The sequence below is a fragment of the Drosophila persimilis genome, unplaced genomic scaffold (genome assembly GCF_003286085.1).
Source record: "Drosophila persimilis strain 14011-0111.01,24,50 unplaced genomic scaffold, DperRS2 tig00000663-arrow-arrow-pilon, whole genome shotgun sequence".
Taxonomy (NCBI): domain Eukaryota; kingdom Metazoa; phylum Arthropoda; class Insecta; order Diptera; family Drosophilidae; genus Drosophila; species Drosophila persimilis.
The window spans coordinates 337026-352473 of record NW_020825331.1 but is presented as its reverse complement, the minus strand read 5'-3'; the positions used below and the strand labels follow the sequence as shown (position 1 = coordinate 352473).

Here is a 15448-nt window from a genome sequence, read left to right as displayed (position 1 = left end):
CTTGGCTATTCTTGCTTGTTGTGTGTACCCTTTTTAATGGCCCATTCAAAATTACAACTCATTTTTTCGTCGCAGGAGAGAGCACTTATCGTCTCACTTTCAAAATATACCGTAAAAATACCGGTGAAAAAACGAGCCCACTTAAACCGCCTTTATTTAAACTGGATAACAATCGCCGAAAATAATACAAATAATAACAAATAATAATAACGACAAAGAAAAATATGAACTATGGCTCTTTTGAAAGATCGAAGCTAATGATCAATTCTGAATATATTGGTATAGAATTTGATGGAAATGTGTTTTCATTTCCATGTTAATGGCCATATATAGCTCATAAATAAATACGTATGATTGTACGTAATAATGAAAATGATCAGAAAGCCAGATCTGGAGTGTCTTGGTATGAATATTCCATCGAATACTTAAAGATAATAAGAACTTAATCGCATAAGGACGGTACACCTATTATAAGGGTAGCCCCATGAAGCGCACTGGATCTCCCTCCCTCCACATGGAACTCACGGAATGCAGGGCTGTGTCTGGCTGTGTTTAGGTGACCACAACGACATCGCCGCAGGTGAGATGCTGTGACTCCTTGTTGTTCTCTGTGGAGATCCTTGAGATGTAGATACCGAAACGCATCTTGCCGCTCTGCAGGCGGGAGATGGTGGTGAGTGTCTCCGGCGAGCGTTCGCCCGTGCGCTGGTTAATGCAGATCATGTCGCAACGCTGGCAGGGCCCCTCTACCTGGAACTGCACCTGGCCGATGGTCAGCTGTTTGTAAGACAGCTCCTCGAAGGCCGAGCCCGTGTCGATGATGATGTTGGCCCGAAAACGATCCACGGTCTCGTCCAGAGACTCTTCGAACTGCAGGGAACGAACAGAGGAGCGATTGACCAGCAGGAACTGCGCTTGGTTGACAAGACTGAGCTTCTGCTGCTGCCGCACACCGTTGGTGGTGCTCCTCTGCGAGGATTGACGCAGCAAACGGAGCCCCTCCAGTCCGAGATGCTGGCTCAGCCACAGGGCCACCTCATCGCCGCAGTCCAGACCTTCGACCGGCTGGCGGCACACTTTGCTGCGACATCGCGAAGAATTCTCAGCTTGGTCCGCCAGAGAGAGCGGCAGCGAGACACCGTCGGGCGAGTCGCCAAAGTGCAGCACCAATTGGTCATCGCGTATGAGGGGTCTGATCAGGCAGAGTTCGGAGCAGCGCTTCTGGGTGACGGCCATGCCATTCATGTCCACAATCATCCACTCCCTGTCATACTGCAGGCCCTGTGCCGTCAGTGGCCAGGTGCCGCCAGAGCCACCGCCGCCGCTACCGCCACCCTCCTCGATCTTGAACGCTGCACACGACTTGACCGGATAAATGGCCAGCTGTAGGAGCTGCGGCCGCAGGCGCTGGGCCCGCTCCTTTAGGGCCTTGGGTAGCTCGCCCGCCTGCTCCTCGATGAGCTGCAGCCGCTGCTGTGGTTTGGTGGCCAGGTAGCTGAGGTGCAGCATTTTGAGCAGCTCGTCCACATCCTGGCGCCGGGTCATGTAGCCAAAGGAGACGCGTACGGCGCCCGTGGGTTGGCCATCGATCAAATCATAGTAGTCACCACAAATGCGGCCGGCTCGCTTGTAAATGGCATCCATCATGGTCTCATCCAGCCCGAGGTAACGCTGGCAGGCACCGATGTTGCAGAAGCAGCCGGTGCGCAGGAGGATACCCTGCAGGGCCGCGACGCAGGCGATCTCACCGAAGCCCACAAAGGGACCAGCGTCCGTGCGTACATTGAAGGCCACAATGCCGCCCTGGCGGTGGCGCTCCTCATACCCCACCCTGTTATACAGCTCGATCAGAGGCTGGCCATTGGGATACTTCAGCTGGCGAAGCTGCTTTTCTAGGTGCTGGGCCAGGCCATGGACATGGCGCGATATACGCTCCATAGTGGCCACGTCACCGCCGTTCACGCTCCTTCTCGGCACCAGGCGTTCCAGTGTGCGAAAGCCCTCGAGGAGTCCCACAATCGAGAGGAAGGGCAGTGTACCGTCCTCGTACCGCTGGTGGAAGACCTCACGCAGCTGATGGTCCATGGCATGGGGATAGGCGTAGTTGATGGTGCCGCCGCCAAAGAAGTTACGCTTCTTGCGGAAGGCCTCGGCACCGCGACGGCTCACCAGCAGGGCACCCACTCCCGTGGGATACCCAAAGATCTTGTAGAAGCTAATGCACACATAGTCGGGACGATAGCGCTGCAGATCCAAGGGATTGGTGGCCACAAAGGAGGCGGCATCCAGGCACACATAGTAGTTGTTGTTGTCTGTTGTCTGTGGTGCCTCTCCCGAAATCTTTTTGCCCAGACCGTGGGGCAAACCCTGTTTCTGTATGCCAGCGATGGCCGCGAGGGGGATCTTGTAGCCACTGAAATTGCACTGGGCCGAGAAGGTCACCAGGGAGTTGTCACCAGGAGAAGAGCCACTAACTCCATTAGCTGCTGATGGCACCGAGGCCATGCCAGTGATCTCCTCCTCCTTGAGCATGTACATGGCTCTGGCCTGCACCCTCTCGCGCATGCCCAGCACTGAGGTGTGGTTCTCCTGGCAATAGTGGAAGTTCCCCTGCCGGCCAAAGTCGAAATTCTCCGCCACCAGAGACAACGCGGCCGTTGCATTGGCCGTGAATATCACATGATACTCATCCTCTTTCGTGTTGAAGAACTCCAGCAGTCTGAAATACAATATACAAATTTAATATCGAGACGCACCGACACGCAGATCGTTCCGCTCCACTTACTTGAAGCGCACCTGATCCACATAGTCGCCGGTGACGCGGCACGTGTGCGGATTGCAGATCACATCGCGTTGCAGCTGCTCTGCGGCGGCCGTCACTTGACTCTCCGCGTACAAGGTGGTGCCCGCATGATCCAGATAAATGCTCTTGTTGTCTAAACAATTGGAAAAACAGCCACTATTAGATTCTTATCTTTCGATAGAGGGTTATTTCACCATGCCGCCCTTCGCGTAGCACCGCACTCACTGGCAAGTCTAGTAAATTCTTTGTCGATGGCCGCCTGCTCGTCGGCGTTGTATTCTGATTGATATGACGACATGTTCGGGACTGGACTGTTTGTTGGCGCGACAACCAAGACCATTATTTATATTTGCAAATATTGCCGCAATTAAATTCGAAGATACCCTTCGTTGCGCATACATTGCCGCATTTGGCTATGGGCCTCAAGTCATTGGGAAGCCTAGGTTTTCTGAATTTTCCTATTGCAGGCATGGTCTGTTCTAGTGTAAACTTTATGATTTTCGTTTTTTTTCATTGCATCTGCCTTTTCCTATGTATTTAACGCAGTTTTTAATATAACATTTCATATTTATAGAGTATTCACGAATCGGTGTTTGCTCTACGATCAGTGTGACCGCGGACTTATCGATAAAATATATCGTCAGCTCATTTTGAACCCCAAAAAACACCGAAAAGTATCAAAAATACCGTAAACGGTCACCCTGTCTACGATTTCGCACTATCGATGGCAGTCTTCTAATTAATTATTGGTCGAAACATCGATTAAAATTAGGCGCTTACCATCGATAGGCATATTATAATTATTAACCCTTAGTGGGTATTCAAATACACTCCATAAAATTATGAAACTTGTACAATTTTGGCGGAGTTTAAGTGAAAGTTTCTTGGTTTGCAAACAGTATAAATAAATAGCGGTTAAGTGGGCTAAGTTCCTTTTTTTTTCATCGATATATTTTGATAATGGTACGGTATATTTTGGTACATTTCTAAGGGTAAGACCGTATATTTTAATGATCATCACGGTCACACTGAGGCTGTGATTAAATTTGTTTTTATTTCGATATTTCCTGAAAAATTCCAAAAAATATGCCCAGAGAAGAGACCAAATCCCGGCGACGGAGTCGGGATAGAAAAAGCAGGAGTCCCGAGCACAAAAGCAGTCGGGACAGGCATCGTGAGAAGGATAGAAAGCGGGAACGTGAACGCGACCACGACACAACGCGCGACAGAGAAAGGGACAAAGACAGGCAGGAGCGTGAGCGGCGTCGGGAGAAGGATAGTGGCCACAGTGAAAGAAGCAGCCACAAGAGCAGCAAAAAGCGACGCTCCTTAACGCCACCAACCCAATCGAAATCGCCATTGGCCATGAGTTCCGTGAAGCTGCTGCAAACGCTCGAGGCGCGTCGCCTGCGCGATCAGGAAGAGCGCCAGGCCCGCAAGGAGGAGCTGAAGGCCCAGGAGACACCCGAAGAGAAGCGCGCACGCCGCCTGCAGGAGAAGCAGGCCAAAGAGCATCGTCGCCGCGAGCGCATGGGCTGGGACAACGAATACCAGACGTACTCCAACGAGGATAATCCCTTCGGCGACTCCAACCTAACCTCGACCTTCCACTGGGGCAAGAAGCTGCAGGTGGAGGGTCTCTCAAATCTATCCACCAAAACGGTGGAGGTACTGTCGCTGCAAAAGCAAATGGAGAACCGGCGGGAGCTGGAAAAGGTGAAGAAGCGCCGGCAGGAGCGTGAGCTGGAGCGGCAGGTGCGCGAGGACGATGCGATGCAGCAGCAGCGGGCCAAGGAGGCGGTCCAGTTCCGCGAGTGGCAGCGCCAGGAGGATCAGTTCCATCTGGAGCAGGCGCGCCTACGCAGCGAGATACGGATCCGTGACGGACGGGCGAAACCCATCGATCTGCTGGCCCAGTATGTGGCCGCTGGCAACGCCCCGCTCGAGGAGTCGCTCGAGATGCAAATGCACGAGCCGTATATGCTGCTCCACGGCCTGCCCATGGAGGAGCTGGAGGATCTGCTGGTGGACATCAAGGTGTACGAGGAGCTGGAGCAGGGCAAGCATATCGATTTTTGGAACGACATGGTCACCATTGTCCAGGACGAGCTGCAGAAGCAGCAAAAGCTCCACTCGGACGCCAGTGCGCTCAACCAGCGACGCGACGGCATCCATCAGAGTGTCGTCAAGGACGTGGCGGACATCTTTCGCGGCAAGAACGCCAAGCAGCTGGAGGAGATGCGTGAGCGCATCGAGGCCAAGATCAACAGCCGCGCCGACGGCGTCGACATCAGCTACTGGGAGAGCCTGCTCTCCCAGCTAAAGGCGCACATGGCTCGGGCCCGTCTCCGGGATCGGCATCAGGCCCTGTTGCGCGAGAAGCTGCTGCTCCTCAAGCGGGAGAATGAGGACGAACTGACAGCTGGTGTCGGGGAGGATCAATCCTCTGCAGTAAAGGAGGAGTCAAGGCAGCAGGCCCCCGAGACGGAGGAGGAAGCTGCCGCCGCCCCAGCGTCGGGGGAGGCGGCTGCTGCCGAGGAGCAGCGTTCCCTCTCCGCTGGAGAAGATGAGGACGATGACGACGAAGACGATAGACCGCTGAAGGAGTTGCTCAATGCCGTCCGCCTCTACCAGGCCGGCAACTACAGTCCGCCGTACATCAGGGAGGATGACTTTACCGGCCGTCGTATACAGGCCGGCGACCGAGACGAACATGACGATGGCGCCATGTACGAGGAGAGCGACGACGAGAGCCGGATCCATCGACAGCGTATGCTAATCGTCTGTCCCGAGCGCGTGGATGCATCGTCCTCGGGCAAGCCGCAGCAGCTGTCCGCGCAGGAGCAGCGCATGCGGAACGAGGCGCGCCAGGGGATGCAGGGCGACGAGGCCGAGTTCAGCGTGGAGACCACCCTGGATGCCGTGCCCCAGCTGGCGACGGACAAGTATCGGCCGCGCAAGCCGCGCTACTTCAATCGCGTCCACACGGGCTTCGAGTGGAACAAGTACAACCAGACGCACTACGACATGGACAATCCGCCACCGAAGATCGTCCAGGGCTACAAATTCAACATCTTCTATCCGGACCTGATGGACAAGTCACAGACGCCGCAGTACTTCCTCACACCCTGTGCGGACAATGGGGACTTTGCGGTGCTGCGCTTCCACACGGGACCGCCGTACGAGGATATTGCGTTCAAGATCGTCAACCGGGAGTGGGAGTTTAGCTACAAGCGGGGATTCCGCTGCCAGTTCCACAACAACATCTTCCAGCTGTGGTTCCACTTCAAGCGCTATCGCTACCGTCGCTGATCCCATGCTCTACAGATGCACACTATTCGTTTTTTGTTTTTTTTAATCTAGGAATAAATCTATGCACACTCCTTCTGTATTCGAATCACATTAGAGCGCAATCTTTGATGGGAGCCGCCTGGACCGTCTCCACGGGCGCGCCGCTCTCCGCCCGACGCACCTGTTGGAGCACGCTCTGGTGGTCGGGAAAGGCCAGGGAGGCCAGCTTCGAGTGCACCAGCTGCTTGTCGATCGTCACCTCAAAGGAGCCGCGTCTGCCCTGACGACAGTTGACCTCCACACCGGGGCCGGCCGCCTCCAAGAGGAATTGGCGCAGCAGATGGCACTGCAGCTTGAAGTTGCAAACGCCGCTGCAAGGGATTGAGTCCAGAGTGGTCAGCAGCAGCTCATGGAGATGGGCATCTACCTACCAGTACTCCACATCCACGGTCACCATTGCATAAAATTCAAAATCCAATCAAAACAGAAATTGGTCTAAAATCGCCGCAGAGTTGCCAGACAGTTCGATAGCAGCGGCATCCATCGGTAAGAAAAGTGCTGATATTTTAGCTTCTTTAAGGCTATATCTAGCTTTTTCTGGTTTATGGCCTTTTTAGGATTTCAGGAAGTAAAATCAACTGAAGATTTAACCTTTAACCCTTTGAGGCTTATGTTTTTTATTAAATCAGCATTTTAAATGCTGAAATCGAATGTGAGGAAGTCCTTGGCTGCTCTTAGCCCTTGTTGGCCCTGGCCCTCAGCAGCGTCTTGCAGGCGGCATTGTGCGTCTTCAGCGGCAGTTCATCTGTGTATCGGCAGGAGAGAAAGGATCAGCATGAGGCAGCCCCTTTTTGCTGGTGCGAGGCCAAACACTCACATATCTTATGATCGCCCTGGACGGGCAGCAGGATCGGCAGCTGCTCCGGCTTGCTGCAGACAAACACATACGGACTGTCCGACTCGCCTCGGGGATAGGTGTCGCGGTACTCCTCCTGCGGCACACAGTTCTCCACATGAACGCAGCCCAGCAGGCTGCTGGTGGGATAATGCTCGGGGAATTTCATATTGGGATCTGTGGATGCGGTTGTGGGTGAAAAATGACCAAAGACTGGACCACCTTACCCTTGTAGTGCAGCCGATAGAACTCCTCCATGTGGGCTATCTCCTCGGGATGTGGCTCTTTGGCCGTCGAGGCTATCCACAGTCGACCGCGATGCTCGCTGTACCACACGCGTCCCTCGTGCCTGCCCAGAGAGAGAGAGAGAGAGAGAGAGAGAGAGAGATTCATGAGTTAGAAATGATCATCGAGGGGTCCAATGCACTCACTTTTTGATGCCGGCCACCAGCAGCGAGGCCCAGGGCTGATGCATCGACATGCACTGCCGCATGTCCTGCATCTCGAGCAGCTCCTTGTCCTGCACACGATTGTAGATGCGCTCCAGATTATCGGTTCCTGCGGGTGCCGCCGCCGGCCAGTTCTTCAGCTCCTTGCTTGGCCGATACACTGGCGGCTTGGCCATGCCCAGATTGGGGGCCAAGGCCATGGCCGAGTGGCCCGTGAGGGATGTGCCTGTGGATGCGGATGCGGCCTTGCTGATGGCCGCCAAATCTTGGATCACCTGCTGCTCGTACTCCTTGGTGACGGGCAGCTCCTCGGCCACCTCACGTCCAGCGAAATCCACCTTGATCTTGCGCGTCAGACGACTGCCGTGCTTCAGTTCGTGCATCTCGCTCTTGAGCTTCTCGTACTTCTCCCGCTCGACGTCGCTCAGCCAGACGGAGTTCTCCTGGAAGTAGTCCAGCTCGTCATCGATGACCGTCGTACGCTTCTCGCTGTTCCGGTCGTACTCCAGCAGACGATCGCGCTGCGCCACGGCCTGCTCCAGGCCATCGCCAGACTTCTGGTTGCCGCCTGCGCTCGAGGTTTTCTCCTTCTTCTTCAACTGACTCTTGCTGGGATTCTTGGCCATCTGGCTGATCTTGGAGGCATCCTTGGCCAGCTGCAGCTCCTCCTCGGACGTGTGAACGGGACAGCCGCAAAATAGGCACGGGCCGCTGCCCTCCTGCACGCACACAATCCGGCCACAGGCGAGGCAGTTGTTGATAAGCTTGTGCTGCGCCGCCTGGCAGTCGCAGCGGCGGCGTCCCTTCAGCATAATGGTGTCGCCCTGCAGCCGGCCATCGTTCGAATACAGATTCACATATTTCCCCTGCTTACCCTTGGCTCCACCACCGCCAACGCCAGCAGCACCAGCGACCGGCGCCTTTTTTGTCATTATTGGCGATCTATTTGGCATTTGTTTGGTCGGCGTGCCGCCCTTGGCGTTGTTGCGCGCCTGCTTGCCGCTCAGCAGCATCCGGCGGCAGTTGAGCAGAAAGATGCGATGCTCCTCGTTCTCCTCGCACAGCAGATTACCGAAATAGTTATCAAAGTCGTAGTCATCCTTGATCTCCAAGATGGCCCTAAATAGTCGGGTCGGTCGAAAATGTATTATTTCAGGAAGAGGAAAGGGGAGGCAACCAGCAGCCATGGCGGTCACTCACTCCATCATCTTGTCGGTGACCACGCAGTCCAGGCACTTGGATAGCGTGTCCCGTACCCATTTTTCCATGTTGAAACGATTATTATTTACTCAAAATGCGAAATGACGGAGATATTTGAAAACGCAGGCAAAACCGAACAGCTGTTGGCAGTGTTGATTAACTCTTGATGCTAATACGTGATTCTGAGCTGTGATTGTTTTTACTTAATTATGAACGTAAGTAATAATAACATATGATAAAATATTAAATTAAAATTAAAACAACAACAATCAACAAATGCATAGCAACAAATTTCAGATATTTTGAACAGCTGCTTTAATAGCAACATGGCGCGCTAACAGCACTAAGCACCAACAGCTGATCCGGCAACGCCGCGAAATATGCCGCTCTGCTCTGCGACGAAAAAATGAGTCGTTACTTTGACTGGTCTATAAAAACGGGTATGGACAACAACCAAGAATATACCTTGAAGACAAAAAGCGAATCGGCTTTTCAAGGTATATTTTGCAAGTGGGGTGGATTTCCCCTTGCATGCGTTGCATTTTGTGGCCGTGTTGCCTGTTGTCCACACTCTCGTTTTTCTCCCATTATGTAGCAAGCGTGTAGTCAGCGTGTAGTTTCCATGTAACAAACTAAGCCAAAATGTAAAACAAAACAAAAAACCAATCGAATGCCGCGATATGTGATATGTGATATTTCTGCTGTAAACTAAATTAAACCGTGGCTTGCGTGAAATCCGTATTGTAAATAATATTATGTTCGCCAGCAGCGGTAATGGCCCATTGTGTTAGTAGAGAGAAAGTACACGTTCAGGTATTGAGCGAGAGAGCGAGTCCTCCAATAACAACAAAAGCACCAACAATAGCGTGGAAGTGAAGAAGCAGCAGAGACAGTGACAGGGACAGGGAGAGTGAGAGAGAGAGAAAGAGACAGTAAGCAAAAAAAAAAAAAAATCAAAACGAAAGAGCAAAAAAATCAAAGTGATGCCTCAGTTTCCTCCCCACCAACCACCCCTCTTGGGTCTTTGCCAGTCTGTCAGCTGTAACTGTAAAATAGTGAGAGCGAAGGGGAAAGGGACCCCCCACACACCGCACCCCGCACCTTCCCTCGCATCATAGAGTGGCCAGTAACGACAGAATACTTTTTGTTCATTTTTTTTTATTGTTCACGACGAGCGGTACTTTTGGCAAGCTATAACGGTCTATATATTCCGTAATACATACGTCCAAATTGTTTTAGCAAATGTATTGCAAAAATTGCGTGTGCGCCTATTACTGTGCTTGCTCTCCTTTGCTCTCGCTCTCTCCTGTCTGTCCCACTGTGTTTGAGTGACTGTGTGTGTGTGTGTGTGTATGTGTGTTACTTGCAGTTTATGCAGTGGAGCCCAGTCGTGATCAAGCGCTGAAGTAAATTCCCTTGAGAAATGTGGTTCAAAGCAAACAAATCTCATTGCCATTGTACTCTAGGTCTGTGCTACCTAATCGTGATCAATCGTCAATAAAATGAAATATTTAGTATAGGGACACGGTATAGCGGGATCTGTGCTTCAAGCGTTTGTCAATGTATTTGCAATAGAAAACTGAAGGAATCCCTTTCTTGACCAACAATGCATCAATTGTGTCACGCATAAACGTTCCTGTAAATCTGTGTGTGCGTGTGCTTGTCTGTGTTTTGTCTGCTGCTGCTCTTCTTTTGCCCCGATTCCTTTTCGTGTTCGTACGCCACGCCGCAGTGCCAGCATTGTTGTCTTTGGACTGCGATTTTATTTACCGTTTCTTTTCGTACATACAGTTCTTTAAATTGTACTTGTATGCGTGCTGTAAACCTGCCAAAAATAGCAATAAACAATAACAATGCTGCCGCATAACTGACGTCACAAGAGAGGCAGGAAGCGAGAGCGAGCGTGCGCGCGTGTGTCAGTGTGTGTGTGTGTTGTGAACAACTGTAAACCTCAACCGGCAAAACCTCAAAAACCGAACAGCTGTGTGCCTCCAGAAAAAATAATACAAAAGCAACCAACAACCCTAACAATCCCGCATAAGCAATAAAATTATTAGTAAGAAAAACACACAAAAAAAAAACAACTAATTTGTTAAAATGTATCGCATCGGTCCAATTGGACGGAAATCAAACTTCCATTCGCGAGAGAAATGTCTGATTGGCCTCGTCTTGGTCACCCTGTGCTTCCTGTGCTTTGGCGGCATCTTCCTGCTGCCGGATAACTTTGGCGGCGATCGTGTCCTCCGCGTCTACAAGCACTTTCAGAAGGCCGGTCCAGAGATATTCATACCAGCCCCGCCTCTCGCCGCCCATGCGTCACGCAACGAGGATCCGCACTTTATTGGCGATCGCCAGCGTTTGGAGCAAAAGATTCGAGCAGAGCTGGGCGACATCCTCGATGAGCCGCCGGCAGCGCAGGCAGCAGCAGGAGCAGCAGCAGCGGGAGAAGCGGATGCAGCCAATGTCCAGGCGCCAGCCCCCGCTGCAGCGCTGGAGGAGCAACTCGAACAGGAGCGGGCGGAGGCGGAGGATGCCCGCCATGTGGCCGTACCCGTGCTGGCAGCTCCAGCACAGGGCGACTCCGACACAGTTTCCACGCACAACAATCCCGCCCAGCAAATCATCCAATTGCCCATGGGAGGTGGCGGCAACGACCAGGCGCCGGACACTGTGGACGCCACTCTGGAGGAGCGACGTCAGAAGATTAAAGAGGTAAGTCCCGCCAGCATATTGTACTAGAAAAACCATTTTTCCCTCCCCCACCTTGCCCTGACTACGACTCTGTCCATTCCTTGAATCTCTGTCTGCCTTGCCCTCTCTCTCCTTCTCTCTTTCGCTCTCGTGCTCTAATTTGGAATTTCTTGTTAATTGTTGCTGGTTTTTTTCATTTTTTTTTTTGGTATGTGGACAATTATCAGCATTTCGCTATTTGTGCTTCCTCTCCCATTTGCTCTTTCGCATCTCTTCTGCTTACTTCCGCGACGTGGCTGCGCGACGTCCCGCTGTGGGTCTGGCACCCGCTGGCACCATCCAACGGCATGCTCTCTCTTGCCCTGAAGAGAGTACCACCCCACCCGTACCCCTTTAAAGGCTTGCTCTCGCTCTTTCCGCTTCCTGATTGTGCCAGACGCTGCGGGCGGAGGGGGCGGGATCAGCATATGGGAGATACATAGTTTATGCGGCATTTTATGCCCTTCTTGCAATTTCAACTTTCTCTTCAGTTAATTCCACCATTTAGCTGAATTATTACTTCCATTAAAAATTTGCAAGTCTTAATAAAGATTTTTGCTGTGTTTCTTTATTTACATTTTGCTTCGTTTCGTTTTCTGTTCTGCGTTGCTGTCTTTTTTTTCTATTTGCTTTTGATTTTGCTTTTGCTAAATTCCAGTGACCCAGAATCCGTTGAATCCGACGACGCGACGCTGCTGTGGGGCCCCCGTAGGCAAACGAAACGAATAGAAAACAAAGTCTTGGAATTATCATTAAAAATCAGCCAACGTTTGTTGTCGGGCCGAGGTAGGGATGGGGAGTGGGGAGATGTGTACATGGAAACAGAGAAGAACGAAACGAGATGATCGCCGTCGACGTCGCTGTCGACGTCGCTGTCGCCGTCACCGTCGCCGTCACCGTCGCCGTCGCGGTTGCCGTAATTTTCTGCGATGTCGCTGACTTTTACCTAGAGATGCGCGCGTGCGTGCGTGTCAGTAGAATGGAACGATCAGAGTGAAAATGGCAGAATGAAAATCAATTAAAACATGTCGAGAGCTACAGTGGCGCCGAAAAAAATAGCAGGAAAATTCCACTTCTCACGGGAAGGCAAAGGGCAAAAAAAGTTTGGTATGCAAAATAGTACTAAAGTTGAGCCAAAGAAAATGGAGAAACATCCTGTGGTCCGACTAAAGCAATAAATATCTTTGGGGTATCCTGCATGGTTCGTGGATCAATATCCCAAGGAAAAGATGCGAAAATTAGGTGAGCTTTAATGCCAATATGTTGAGCTGCTGTTGTTGCTACCAAAGGGTTTACAACAAAATGCCAACCTTTAAATACAACTAAAGTAACATATTTTACAAAAAACATGTGGAAAGTTTCTTTGTATTTTATAGTTTTTTGATTTCTTTGTAAATTGGTGCTATTTTTGTTGGTGCCCAAATTTCTGATAAAATCCTATTCTTTTCAAATATTCTTACTTGGAGTTTGCAAATTATACCAGTGCTCTGGGATACGATAAATTATACCATAAAGTTTATATATTGGACTTCACAACATTCATTAGAACTATTGTTTAAGCAAAATCCGTCAATATAGACACATTAGTCCACTGGTGCTATTTTTTTCGGCGCAGCTGTATGTACAGTCTTATTTCTCCGATATCAATACCCGGGCCGGATGGGTTTCGCAATCAATTGAAAAATTCGCAACACAACGGCTTCAAAGCCAGCCCCGCATTCCACTCATCATCGATCGTATCGCAGACACAACGAAAACGTTCTCAAGTTTCCCTTTCCAGTGTGCGGCGAATGTGGATAATGTTTGGGAATAGTCAAGGAGACTCTCTCGAGTGGAGGTAGATGGTGGAGACTGAAGAACAAAGCAACGATGAATCACCTCGTTAGATACTTGCATTGCTATTGGGAACGGAAAACTTTCGCTTCAAATTTAATTAATTTGCTTCGATATTGAGCGTATCTGGTATCATGAAATTTAATGCGATTCAACGGGGGTTTTTGCGGAGATTCGCGAGTTAGATTAATGCGGAAATTCAGTGTAAATCTTATTTCCATTTTCGCAAAACTTATTTCAAAGTGAGATTGAATTTCGATAGGAATTATATAACAGGGGCTAGAAATGTTCTCCACAGATTGTTAACTGTTCTTAAAATTGTTTTCCACAGATGTATAACAGTTTTAAAGGTAATTTCCACGTGTATAATATATAATATAATGTATATTAGTTTCTAAAAATATTTTCCACAAATATATAACAGTTAGTAAAGTATAATAGTTGTTTCCTCCGATCTATAACTGTTGTGGACGAATTAGGCCATATTTATATCATTTTTATACCAGTTTTATAAAAGTTGTATAACATCTGTATTATAACAGTTGTCTAACAGTTATATAACATTTCCTAGATGAACCTTAAAAACCACCAAACATATTTTGTTCCTTGAAAATCTGAAAAAAATCATTTCTCCGAAGAGCTTGGCTTTTCAGTGCCAGAGAAACAGCTGTTCCGCCCTACAACTGTTGCATGATGCGGATTGCCAAATGGACATGCAATTGGCATACCAGAGACACCCCCTCCTGTATACTCCTCCCTCTATATCGCTATATGTATCTCTCACGGTTGAAAGAGTCCACGACGAAGGGCGGGCCGGAGCGGGCCGGATCGGGGCACTCAACGAACCATTTAAGCACACACATTATAACTCCATCATCGCAACAGATTTCCAGATAAACCCGCATCATATATTATTTTGAATACTCATTTGGAATACTTATTCTAAATCATTTTCCGAGCTAGTTGTGCACAAAATGTGCCCGATTATGACTCTGCAAATATCGGAGTAATTATGCGCGTGGAGGAGGATGGACATACATATGTGCCTGTCATAAGTGTCCAAAGAAACGAAATGAAATTTAAAAATATTCCAACATTTCTATTCATGCCACCAGTGGCACCAGTGGTGTCTTTATGGTGTCTTTGGGCGGGGCCTTAGAACAATGTTCCACTCATTTTTCGGGGGCGTTGTTAATTTAGTCATTGCCTACAATATTTACACGGAACAGTGGTTCCACAGTGGAACCTCATGCTGTGAAAAAAGGATCGGAGGTGATTTTCTTCCATTTCGATTGTATTTTGCGTTCGATGCACTGTTGCCACTGTGGCACTGGACTGTGCCACCCACTATATCCCACATGTTGGCCTGCTGTTTTGCTATCCCCCACTCTCTCTGGGGGCTTGGCTTTCACCAAATATCGTGTGCTATGCATACAAAAACAAAACAAAAAAAGCCCCAGCATGAGAGGCATAGAAAAAGAGACCTATTGAGAGTAAAAGAGTGGACACAGAGAGGGGGACACATTCGCATAGAAAGAGACATAGAGAGACAGAGACGGAATGATTGGGGATCCCAAATAGAAGGAAATGTGTCAATAACCCATCCAAACAACCGGCCAGCGCCCTGGCTTTTGGGGCTTGCCACACAGTCGATGGCATTGTTCCCCCGATGGCAGTGACTCACAGAGTGAGAGAGAGAGAGATGGAGAGAGAGGGGCGTGGAGAGAGTGCGGTAGAGCGCAAGGTGTTTTATGGGTTTGCATGTTTCCCATTGCCCCCCCATTATTATCGCAATTATTTGGGCGCAACAAATAGTTGTTTTCTCTTTGGTTAAACATCAAAATTACCCCACGACCAAAAGCCATGCATTAAAACCAATAAAGCAATTAAATTTGTATCAAATTTCATTTGAAATACGATACAAACGTAAATATGTATATATTGGAAGGTCATTTCTCTCGGATAAGCGCAAAAGAAATTTAAGAGATGTGGCAACACGGGATACCGGGGAAATGGAGCAAATTCCATCGATCTGCGACCTCCATTGAAGGATGCCAGGGGGATGCCTGAACCATGCGTGAAGCCAAGAACCCAAAGAACTGTATCTTTTGTCTTGATTATCATTGGTGTCGTGATCATTGAATCTTGCGGAAAAAAAACTGTTGCAAATACGAGGATAGCTCTGGGGTCGGTTCTATGGATGAATCTGAAGACACTGGGAAGACATCGGACGGGTCTCCGAAGTCT

General features: G+C 49.8%; 5 protein-coding genes across 5 annotated transcripts in view; 2 read left to right on the top strand and 3 right to left on the bottom strand.

The window, feature by feature from the left end:
* Nucleotides 1-195: 195 nt before the first annotated feature.
* LOC6599378 (molybdenum cofactor sulfurase) lies at nt 196-3116 on the bottom strand. Its single transcript, XM_002024516.2, has 3 exons — nt 3029-3116; nt 2786-2936; nt 196-2719 (listed from the first exon to the last, which is right to left on the bottom strand). The coding sequence occupies exons 1-3, from the start codon at nt 3099-3101 to the stop codon at nt 553-555; spliced, it is 2391 nt and encodes a 796-aa protein (XP_002024552.1). The 5' UTR covers nt 3102-3116; the 3' UTR covers nt 196-552.
* Nucleotides 3117-3871: 755 nt separating this feature from the next.
* On the top strand, nt 3872-6177 carry LOC6599380 (cactin). The gene is made up of 2 exons (XM_026991282.1): nt 3872-5302; nt 5375-6177. The coding sequence occupies exons 1-2, from the start codon at nt 3890-3892 to the stop codon at nt 6113-6115; spliced, it is 2154 nt and encodes a 717-aa protein (XP_026847083.1). The 5' UTR covers nt 3872-3889; the 3' UTR covers nt 6116-6177.
* Nucleotides 6150-6585, bottom strand: LOC6599381 (migration and invasion enhancer 1). Its single transcript, XM_002024519.2, has 2 exons — nt 6526-6585; nt 6150-6465 (listed from the first exon to the last, which is right to left on the bottom strand). The coding sequence occupies exons 1-2, from the start codon at nt 6549-6551 to the stop codon at nt 6201-6203; spliced, it is 291 nt and encodes a 96-aa protein (XP_002024555.1). The 5' UTR covers nt 6552-6585; the 3' UTR covers nt 6150-6200.
* A 154-nt stretch (nt 6586-6739) lies between these two features.
* On the bottom strand, nt 6740-8791 carry LOC6599382 (activating signal cointegrator 1). The gene is made up of 5 exons (XM_026991283.1): nt 8639-8791; nt 7421-8557; nt 7217-7338; nt 6972-7166; nt 6740-6899 (listed from the first exon to the last, which is right to left on the bottom strand). Exons 1-5 carry the CDS (start codon nt 8704-8706, stop codon nt 6829-6831), a joined length of 1593 nt encoding a protein of 530 aa, XP_026847084.1. The 5' UTR covers nt 8707-8791; the 3' UTR covers nt 6740-6828.
* Nucleotides 8792-9412: 621 nt separating this feature from the next.
* Nucleotides 9413-15448, top strand: part of LOC6599314 (mannosyl-oligosaccharide alpha-1,2-mannosidase IA) — a 66097-nt gene continuing 60061 nt past the window's right edge. The window contains exons 1-2 of the mRNA XM_002024521.2: nt 9413-9451; nt 10430-11350. Of these exons, the coding sequence (XP_002024557.2) occupies nt 10736-11350 (615 nt within the window). The 5' untranslated portion in view covers nt 9413-9451; nt 10430-10735. The remainder of the gene's footprint in view (nt 9452-10429; nt 11351-15448) is intronic.